This window comes from Thrips palmi, unplaced genomic scaffold (assembly GCF_012932325.1).
Source record: "Thrips palmi isolate BJ-2018 unplaced genomic scaffold, TpBJ-2018v1 HiC_scaffold_1, whole genome shotgun sequence".
NCBI classification, from domain to species: Eukaryota; Metazoa; Arthropoda; class Insecta; order Thysanoptera; family Thripidae; genus Thrips; species Thrips palmi.
Window position 1 is genome coordinate 10,911,278 of NW_023144620.1, and position 10,581 is coordinate 10,921,858.

General features: G+C 40.7%; 3 protein-coding genes across 5 annotated transcripts; 2 read left to right on the forward strand and 1 right to left on the reverse strand.

Moving 5' to 3' along the window:
• Positions 1–158: 158 nt before the first annotated feature.
• Positions 159–4,516, forward strand: LOC117654334 (lipoma-preferred partner homolog). 2 transcript variants are annotated; one of them, XM_034400917.1, is made up of 10 exons: positions 159–453; positions 1,041–1,209; positions 1,291–1,423; positions 1,526–1,654; positions 1,748–1,965; positions 2,051–2,279; positions 2,363–2,532; positions 2,624–2,802; positions 2,892–3,012; positions 3,098–4,516. In XM_034400917.1, the coding sequence occupies exons 2-10, from the start codon at positions 1,048–1,050 to the stop codon at positions 3,227–3,229; spliced, it is 1,473 nt and encodes a 490-aa protein (XP_034256808.1). In that variant the 5' UTR covers positions 159–453; positions 1,041–1,047; the 3' UTR covers positions 3,230–4,516. The 2 variants fall into 2 exon arrangements, with proteins under 2 accessions (XP_034256808.1, XP_034256814.1); XM_034400923.1 differs by lacking the exon at positions 159–453 and adding an exon at positions 559–711.
• Positions 4,517–4,606: 90 nt separating this feature from the next.
• On the reverse strand, positions 4,607–7,563 carry LOC117654356 (solute carrier family 35 member F6). 2 transcript variants are annotated; one of them, XM_034400958.1, is made up of 9 exons: positions 7,362–7,563; positions 6,893–6,984; positions 6,651–6,798; positions 6,417–6,570; positions 6,162–6,335; positions 5,933–6,043; positions 5,692–5,850; positions 5,461–5,615; positions 4,607–5,372 (listed from the first exon to the last, which is right to left on the reverse strand). In XM_034400958.1, the coding sequence occupies exons 2-9, from the start codon at positions 6,967–6,969 to the stop codon at positions 5,184–5,186; spliced, it is 1,167 nt and encodes a 388-aa protein (XP_034256849.1). In that variant the 5' UTR covers positions 6,970–6,984; positions 7,362–7,563; the 3' UTR covers positions 4,607–5,183. The 2 variants fall into 2 exon arrangements, with proteins under 2 accessions (XP_034256849.1, XP_034256857.1); XM_034400966.1 differs by lacking the exon at positions 7,362–7,563 and adding an exon at positions 7,200–7,327.
• Positions 7,564–7,661: 98 nt separating this feature from the next.
• Positions 7,662–10,052, forward strand: LOC117641632 (RING finger protein 37). Its single transcript, XM_034379126.1, has 2 exons — positions 7,662–8,537; positions 8,620–10,052. The coding sequence occupies exons 1-2, from the start codon at positions 7,835–7,837 to the stop codon at positions 9,585–9,587; spliced, it is 1,671 nt and encodes a 556-aa protein (XP_034235017.1). The 5' UTR covers positions 7,662–7,834; the 3' UTR covers positions 9,588–10,052.
• Positions 10,053–10,581: the final 529 nt, after the last annotated feature.

Consider the following 10,581-nt stretch of genomic DNA (forward strand, 5'->3'; position numbering starts at 1 on the left):
TTAATATTTTCTTTTCAAGTTTTGAGAGGGGTTTGTATCCACTCTGGGGCCCTTCCGTTCAGACAATCCAAGTAGTTATTCAACGACTTGCTGTCGCGCACTGGTTCAAAAGCCGCGCCACGCAGTCACGGCCTTCTATAAATGTAGCTGCACCACTACTGCACACTGCACTGCGTTGTGTGTGGGCGGTGACCCTACTCGCTGGCACCAGCCGACACCCTCTCCTCCAAAGTGTTGATATTTGTGCAAAAATAGCCGAATTGTGCAGAATTCGGACTTCCCTGCTGCTCTTCGAAGATCTACCGCCCGTTAAAACGCATGGTTGAAGGCATGCAACTTCTGCTTTTCCTGAAGAAAGAGAAACTGAACCAAGGAGGTGGCATCCAACCCTAGTTTCTTCGTCAGCCCGTCCGCCTCAAAGCAAACTATACAGGCCTCATTCAGCATTCAAAGGTTCGTTTCTGCCCTCTTTGGCATGTGTTTTGCCGTATGGAATGACACGTTTGCCTCACGTTCGCCTGGGCAGCGTTAGAACGTTGTCAGCAAGATGTCGCGGCGAGCGCCAACATTCTTGGGGCGGATGACTCGTCTGCTATGCTTTCGTCGTCAGAGTTCCGGGTTGATGACTAATTGCGCAGCTTATCAGTGAAGACCTGTCAAGACATCTGGCGCATGATCCATTGTTTGCCTCTCTTGCAAAATTCTTTTGTGGTTTGTCCCTTAAAATACTATGAGTGATTGTTTTTAACTGTACTGCTGCTTTAATGTTATTAGAAGAGAAGTTTTTCTGTCAGAACAGTTGATTGGCATTCATCCTGTTTGTTCTTTTCAGTGTTTTCTCTAGTTAACGTTGGCCTAGCTGAAAATTTACATCACTTATTTGATGGCCTTTAGTTCAATGTTGTGAATGTATTGCACCAAGCCTGCCTTCGCCCCTTTTTTCTTTCCTCTAATGTGCTTTCTCGCTGTCAAAATCTTGGGGACCCTTCCCAAAATGTCTGAAGCTTAATTTTATAGACTTGTTTTCTTTTTTCTCTCAGGAAAACAATGGCAAGCCACTTGGAACACCAGCTGGCGGGGTTGCAAATCAATCACAGTGAGTCAGGTGACTCGGGACCCGGGAATGCATCACCTTCTTTCCAAGGCAGTCCAAGCAGAAAAATAGGACCGGCTGTTCCCCCAAAACCGTCCAAAAAGGCCACACCCCTGGTAATCTTTCGAACTTTCATTGTGAATCTAAATTTTCAACTGACATTCTACTTACTAACAACAGCAATTAATTAATCTTAGGTTCCAAAGAGTTATTCCCTCAATGGGCCTTGTGAGCCTTCCTACAGTATTCCGTTGCAAAGTGGAGGATCAACAAGCCCAGATAAACCAAGTGTTCCCCTTTACACAAATCTACCTCACAGTCAAAGCCCTGGTAATAGTTGAGCCTAGAAAAATTTCATTGCCTTTTGAAATTTTTACAACCACAGCCACTTTACCTCTAAACCAATGGTTCATGTGTTTTATTAAATTTCAGGAATGATGGGAAGAATGAACAACACAGCCACATACAGTAACCTGCCGGAAACACAACGACAAGCAGTCTACAGCAACACATACAGTAACTACCCAAGTTTTCAGCAAGCCAGCCGAACTGCGGCACCAGGTAAAATAAGAGCTTTCATCTCCATCTGAAGATATATTACTTGTGTATGGCTTACAGTCATTGTAAACAATTGCTGGTTTTGTTGTAATTTAGAGATGCCACCACCACCACCTGAACCAACCACCGCACCACCTCCCGAGGAAGTGCCAGAAACTTCGCCAGAAGACCTGCCTCCACCACCTTCTCCTGTTAGCTCAAGCTATTCTGAACTTAGACGAGCAACTTATCAACCAGGATATCAGCCCTCATATCCACCAAGCTTCCCTTCTAATTATCCACCTGATTATTCAACCTATGGATCATCATCTCAAGTAAGCTCAGGAACAGGCATCCTCTACTCAACAAAGTGGTACTTGACAAACACACCGTTTTATGTAAAACTTCTTACCTCTGCAGAGTTCATCGACATATGAATCCATCTACGAACCAATCAATCCTCGACCTCCATCACAGTTGTCTTCCCGTTCCAATTATTCTTTGTATGCACCGTATACTGGCAGTCAACAAGGAACACTCCAACGAGGAGGGCATACCTCTGCTCATAATGAAAAAGAGGCAGAGGTAGATGCACTCACTGATTTACTTGTTCAATCCATGGATGGATCAACAGACTCAGACATCTACGGTCAGTTTCCACAGCCCAATAATGATAATTTCCAACTAAAGTGATCCTGTCAGGTGTTTTATTCTGGTCTATCTCTTTGTCAGGTATCTGCACCAAATGTGGTGAAAAAGTTGTTGGAGAGGGCTCTGGTTGTACAGCAATGGATCAAGTGTATCACATTAGGTGCTTTACTTGCTGTGACTGTGCTGTACAGTTACAAGGGAAACCATTTTATGCTCTGGAGGGTAAACCCTACTGCAAAGAAGATTATTTGGTAACTACATTTTATTTAGAGAGTAATGTTTTATTTCTTCAATGTATTCTAGAACATATAAATGAGCAAATGTTTTTCTATTCTATTATAGAATACCCTGGAAAAATGTTCGGTCTGTCTCCAACCTATTTTGGATCGTATCCTGCGAGCTACTGGGCGCCCTTACCATCCACAATGCTTTTGTTGTGTTGTCTGTGGAGAATCCCTTGATGGTATTCCTTTTACAGTTGATGCCACCAATCAAATCCATTGCATTCAAGACTTTCACAAGTAAGTGTAGCCCAGAGTATCGTCCTCATTTCATGCCCCCTTTGGTCCTTACCATGCATTTCTTCATACCTGTTATGTGTTTTTTTCAGAAAATTTGCTCCACGTTGCTGTGTGTGCCAGAAGCCTATCATGCCAGAAGCTGGGCAAGATGAAACTGTTAGGGTTGTTGCTTTGGATCGAAGTTTTCACATCCAATGTTATAAGTGCGAGGTACACAATGCTCTTTGAATAGTTTCCACTATTATTTTTTAACCCTGTAATCAAAATTAATCACAATAATAATCTGATTTTCCAGGATTGTGGACTTGTCTTGTCCACCGAAGCAGAAGGCCGAGGCTGCTATCCTCTGGATGACCATGTTTTGTGCAAGAGCTGCAATGCTAAGCGAGTTCAAGCTCTTACATCGCACATGACCACAGAGCTGTAAATAAAATAGTATCTGGAGTGGAAAGCAGATGCTTTCAGGTCTCCCAAAATCAGCATTCTTTCTGATTTTTCAGTCAAGTTATGTAGAGTATGTATAAATTTGAAGAAATTTAAATTATGCTTTTGTTCACTGAAGTGAACATCTAAATACTACATCCATGAGTCAAGTTTTGGTCAGTATTATTATAAATGTTTGTAACATTTTACTTGTTAAGGTTTTTATGTCTTTTTTTTAAAAAAGCTTCTTACTGTATTATTTTGACCTCTTGATGAGTAGCTTATGTGCGTTCATATTGTTTTGGTTTATAACCTTTATGTGGTAATTTACTATCTTACCATTATGTTGGCATTTTATTACCGCTGTTGTAAGTTTGATTGGACTCCCTTGTTGTTTTGTGCCCTGACTTGGACTGTATTCCCCTCTTTTGATGCACGGGACCATAGTGCACTGTAATGCTGCCTCTTAATTGATTGCTTACAGTGTTGACAGTATTATTCAGAAGACTTTGACAAAACTTTCCATTGTACAATTTGAATTGTGTTATTTGTCATAGAACTTGCTCAGTCAAATCAACTTCCTGACTGGTACTTAAAATGATTTTCTACCATTGTAATTTTTATCTTTTTGTACACTTTTCATATGTATTTTTAAACCTACTGTATGTTGGGAAAGTAACTTGCAGACAACTCTATCAATTATTTTAATTGGGATTTATATAAACTTTTATTACATATTGTACTTTTAAAAAGTGTAGTGTGGATGAATCTGTAGTCATTTTTTTTTTTTGCACAAGAGTCATCTAGTACTCGCTTCTCTTCCATTTTTCTGTAAGGAGGTAGAAACTGTTAAATGAATGAGACGACTGAAATGAAAACTAAGGAAGACTGCTTCAATCTGATTGTACCATATTTCATAACAATATCAGTTTTGTGATACAATATTTCCCCTCATGTGTTTATCTCAATTCCTTTACTTTCTGAGTTTTTTTATTATGTGAGTGAAAATGTTCTGATAAGGCCATTTACCCCTTCTCTTTGTCACATGTACCTATACGGTGCATTATGATGTGATGTGGCTTTATGGAATGATTTTGTTGTAAAATCATGCTCATTGTTGGACTTAAATGTATACATTCCATGCCCTTACTTGTCATTGGTATAATGAATTGTGCCCTTTGATACTTTGTGAGATCTACACAAATGCTATATGTGCCATTGTGTCATACTTAACTTTTTAAAAATTGTTGTACAGAAATTGTTTATTAAATGGTTATACAGTGGTAATCAAGAACTTGGGCTTTCTTATGTCAGTAATTAATAATGGTGAAGGAACTACCCTACCCAATACTTTCCACTCGTGATCAGCACAGTTTGTGAATTATTTGTAAAATGATTTATTGCAGCTTATAGTCAGTAAGATTATGGGCATTATTAAAACACTAAAGGCAATACATGGATATCTAAAGTTCATTATCACAAATTTATGAAAAGTTGTTTCCATGTAGGCAATTTTCAATCAATCTTTCTTTAGCATTTCATACACTTGGACCAAAACTTTAAAAATTAGATCAGTCTTCATAGACTAAATAATGTGCCAAAACACACTTTAACTTCTAATCACTACCGAACAATGAGAAACTATACCATGATATTAACAGTCCTCTCAAAGCAAAATTACTGACCTCATTGCTTTGGCAAGAATGTATATTTAAGGAGCAAATGCTTTACATGAGGTAGGTATGATAACCGTAATACAATGTGATAAAAATTAAAAAAATATACTCATTTTCATTGATGATGAATGCATCAATGTAAGAGACACAGATCACAGATAGCTTCACATTCTCATGCTCCACTACAAAACGACAATGTTAAGAGTATATTTCTTATAGTACAAACAATTATTTTATAGTCCAGTTCATTGACAATAAGCTTGATAATAGGATAAGAAATTTTCAACTAGTTGTAGCCTTGTCTGCTTCATGATTATCTAACACACCAGCTTCTTCCTCTTCAAGTCTAGCATGACGCCCCGTCATGCCTGCTCGTCTGTTCATGTACCCAACAATCCTTTTAAATGTTGGTTCTAGGAATACATTATTGTACAGACACATTCCAACCAACAGCAGAGCAAATCCTACTACCTGTGAGGAATCACAAATTTTTTTTGGTGAGATCCTGATTTACTGCACACAACCTTCCCAAAATAAAATGATTGAAAATTAACCATACCTGCAGGTAGTTGAAATCTTGCCAGCGTAGACCAAGGCAAACAATCCAAATAACTAGAGTTCTGACACTGTCCAACACCATTCTAGTTGTAGCAGACATTTCCTTGGTAACACTAACACCAGCATAATTAAAGAAAGCAATGCTAACAAATGTACCTGAAAACAGAACCAAGAGAAAAATAAAAGGTTGTTTCCAAATTATGAAGCCACTGAAAGAACTCTGTATACATACCAAGCATAGCTAACAGAAGGAATCCATTGTTGTACAATTGTACAAGGCCGTCAGGTGTATCTTCCAAAACATTTCTTGGATTTGCACTGAATGGAGGGTAGGCAGGAATCCAGTAGAAGGGCACCAATAAACTTCCCAGCACAACAAAGCCCCAAAATCCTACAATTTTCAAACATAACATTGCCAGAATGTGGGCAAGACCACACTGAAGGTCAGAATTCATAAAACAACATGTACTCACCTTCATAACCAACAGCCATGAGAGCAGGTATATCCTTGTCTTTAACAAATTTTTCCTCATAGACCATTTGGAATGCAGTAATGATTTGAGCAGCAACAATTAGAAGGTCACCTATATGAACAGAAATAAAATGTAACATATAAAACAAGTTTCTGGCATACAACTTGTCATAATGTATTTGAAAAACAAGAAAAACGTTTTCTTCGACGTGAATTTGATTTTTACTGACCAGTAATGATGGAATTCGTGTCTTTGTGTTCCTGAGATGATCCAGAAGCAAAGTCAGACATGCCCACAACGGTCAGGCCACTAATGACAAATAGAATTCCAGCCCATTCCACACCTCTCAATTTTTTATCCAAAAATGCAATTGAAAGGATTGCAACAAAGACAATAACAGAACCTGGAATTCAAAGAAAGCCATTAAGAGAGTTGTCAGCATAAATAAATAATAGTTTACTTCCCACCGACAATACTACTGTACCTCTCAGCATTTGGAATGATGAAGCATAGGTGAGATTAAGTCCAATATACATGGTTGAGGTGGCGATCATATCACACATTGCAGGGGGAAGCAAAATAAGAGCTCTGAAGTTGGTATTTCCTGATGTAGTTTTTTCACGAGTCTCTGAACCATCCTGATGATTAAAAATAAAATTTGCTTTAAAATAACAATATGAAAATTTTGTGAAGGCACCAAACTTTAGATCATACATACCTGTCTTCGAGAGTAGTACCAGTACAATAGTTTAAAGGTAGCAAGACAAGCTACCTCTCCAAGGAACATGGTGCTAGCCTGGAGGAATGGGTGAACAAATGGTCTACTTTCACCATCCAGACCTACAGAGGTCATACGATCAGCCCATCTAATTGAAAAGAAAGAAGACGAGTGAAATGGTAATTTAAAAATTAGATAATGAGCCGACAGATCATGCATAATATTACAATAGGCATTCTTACTTTGTGCTCAACGTATTTATAGAGCCAGTTACAACTAGCAATAATGCCAGAAATATTCGATAAGGCGTCCACTCCATGTTTGCAGGGAAAACCTGGAACGAAAGAAAATGAATCTACATAATTGAATCAAAATCAGCCGTAATAGACGGAAGGCCTTCACTCTGGGACGGGTGGAGAATAGAGTATGATGAACAAAGAACATGCGCAAAGTGACTTGCAAAAACAGAAAATGATGAATTAAAGCACCCCCAAAGCAGATAATAAGATTAAAAATACAATAAAAGAAAACAGCAATAAAGAGACTAACAACAGAAGAGAGGTGAGCGCGGAAAGCTCGGCAGATCGCGGCTTATTTCGGAGACCCTCTAAGACTTTGCGGCACAATGAAGGGTTTCATCTCGTTGAATTTGCGAATGGCGAAACCCGCACTACCCTACTGCGCACAGCAAACAATGCTCCTCGTACTTACGAAGCAGTTGATTCAATACAGAGACTTCTTTTTTGAACAAATGGTCGGGGCTCCACCCTCTTTACAGCTCACAGGGTCATGTGATTCTCCAGCAGACTTTGTTCGATCATGCACAGCTGAGATTGCATTTCCAGATAAACATCTCCAGTGCGCTACGCAACTTCAGCCTGGCCTGCCACAACATTGACGCCCTTCCAACCTCCCCTTTCTTCCCCCTCCCCTTTCCCATTCTGCCGCGTGGATTTCTCATACCAGCTGTCATCTGTCGGCGCGGCGGTTTCAAACTTATCCGCTAGATGGCGCTCTTGGTGCCAGTCAGCTGTTCACAGAAAGTAAACTACTGATATGTAAACACTGAACACAGCTGCAGCTTGCTGGGCAAGTGGCTTGCAAGTGACAGGGAAAGAGTTCACTAGAAATGTAGCGGCCGGTCGTAGTTTTCTGCGCGGTCGGAGGAAGTCTACTGCAACACCATGGCGACCTTGACTTCATCATCGGCACTGATTAACTTGTGTGATCCGGTCTTCAAGACTATTGTCACTTGCGACACGGTGACGAGCGAAGGTTACGAAGTGACCAACCTCTTATCAGATGATGTTCAAAAGAGGAAAGCAGGATTTTTGTGTGACCGCTTCATCAAAGCTCCCGTGGAGATCACGTTAAAATTGCCCTTTGATGCAAATATCAGATACATCCAAATTGGGGCAGAGGTGGGGCAACAGAAATCAAGTGGGTTGGATATTTTTTCCTCTTCTGTCCCTTATAATTCTTCACTGTGCTCTGGCTCATCTGAGGCCAAGCACCAGTCCAAATCAAGCTTACTCTTGTCACCCATATCTGAGAGAATAGTCTCAGTTTTCCTGAATGAAGGAGAAAGAGGTGTCGTTGCATTCTGTCCCCTACAGTATGGCCGCCACAGCCCAACTCCTGTGCCCAATACCAAAGCAGGTTTCATTCAACGGTCCTTGATGTGGAAAAAAAGATCAGTTATTGCCCACGCATCTTCCATAACAATACGTATATTTAGGACGTTTGGTTCGTCAGTACCTGCCATTGGCAGCATAGAAATATGGGGAGGGCCGAGTTCTTGCATTCCTCCTGGTCAAGTATCCGAAATCATGAATCAGTGGATATCAGCTCAACAGAAACAGTCCTCTGATGCTGGTCACATAGACGGTAAAACTTACATTTATTATTGCCCTTTGTCCTCTTGTTACCTATAATAATGTTTCTGATTGTTTGGTCTCTTCCTTTCCAGCAATTCCTAAAGAGGTTGTCCCTGTTTTGTCTAAGAAGCTTGATATGTCTGTGCTTCCTGATATTCCCGAAGAGTTTCTTGATGCCATCACTGTAGAAATTATGGCATTGCCAATGGTCTTACCAAGTGGCAAGGTTGTTGACCAGCGAACATTAGATCTCCATGCACAAGCAGAGGCCAACTGGGGCCGCCACCCAAGTGATCCTTTCACTGGCCTTATGTTTAGTGATGGATGCCGCCCAGTTATTGATTCAGCTCTGAAAGCCAGAATTGATCGCTTTCTGTTCTTAAATCAAGATCGCAAAGATCTGAAAACTGTACCTCGAACTGTTGGCCGTGCTCATCCACAGGTTTGCCATCAAAGTGTGAGCAGATTCCGCAGCAACCGAGTATGTTTTGATTCGGCTCCAACCAGTAGGAAAAGAACAGCTGTGGCTACATCTACCAGTGCTTTTCTTTCAGGAGAGACTAGTGCCAATGTGTACAGACCACACCTCAGTATAAGTGTTAGTGAAAATTTGTCTAGCATTAATAGTTGTAACAGTAAAACTGAGGCTGAAAACAAGAGTTCAGTCACTTCCACTGTGTCAAAGAAGCCAAGATTGACTGAATCTTTGACAATTAAGGAAGACAATGACTGTGAGGATGATGTTATCTGCATCACGCCCTGTGATAATTCTAAACCTGTTAATGATCTGAAAACTCATGAGAAGAAACTTGATGATAGTTTAGATTCTGCTCTAAAAGCAGTTTTATCAGGCCTGCCATCTTTTGTTAATCCATCTACACCAATGACTGTTCAGATAGAATGTGGTTCCTGTAAGGCTCTCAGCTGTCTGTATAAGTTGCCATGTGAACATTTTTTGTGCCGCCCTTGTTTAGTCAAAGAAACCAAACAAAATCCATCCACCTGCCAATCTTGTAATGTCGAGTTCAAGTCATGTGATCCAGTCTTCCATCATGAGTAAGATGCAACTCTATTCGTTTAAATTGTATATTTGTCTTCCACTCCTTGTATTTTAACATTTTGTGCTCTAAGTGATGTGTTGTTTCCTTTCTGTTGTATCTTGTGTGCTGACTTTATTGTATAAAGAATGTATGCAGAACACATGTGTACTACTTTCAAATCAGAGCAAAAACTTTATTCTCACATTTTTTAAATTTATAAGTGTGGTGGATGTAAATGAAATAATTATTTAATTGGTGATGGATCCTTTGGTTGGAAAATTACACCTGTGATATTGACTGTAATGTATTTTCTACATTGTATGAAGCCTGATAAATATCTTTCAATGTATCAGTGAGAAATATTTATTCTTGAAATTATAAATTTGTATGGTGCCCTCCCTCTATTTTTGTGAGCCCTTACTGACTGCCGATTGTGCTCTTTGTATTATTGCCGTACCTTGCATCTGAATAAATGAATAAACCCATGCAGTGTCCTGGACTTGGAACCCCCTTTAAAAGCCTTTCTACAGGAAATCTCGCTACCTTCGAAACAACTGGGACCAAAGAAAAACGACGCTACCGGTGGAGAGATGGTCTTGCCTTTGATTTTTGGCGTCATTAAAATTGTTACAGAGCTCTTCTCCCCTCCCCGTTTCCCTCCCCTGCGCCACTATGCGGCGTTAGTGTGCCCCATGCTTCGTCAGCTGATGTCGAGTGCCCCCCCTGCCCCCTGAGCAGTCCCCGACCGCCCCCACTCCACAGCCCCACGCCAGCATCGCTCTCTTTGTTTCGGGACGAGGGGTTGCCACCGTGCGGCACGCGGCGGCTGTTCACGCGCCTTCGTATCTCGCGAGAAAAGGGAAGGGGCTGGTGGTGGTGGCGCTGTTAATTTCGTAAGGATAAATTGGCGACTTTTCGCCCCCCTCGATCCCCACTCGCGCTCATCATACCCTTTTCTGATTTGAAACACGGGCCACAACTGCTACGGCACTCAATCTCTCTGAGTCTCTGGCT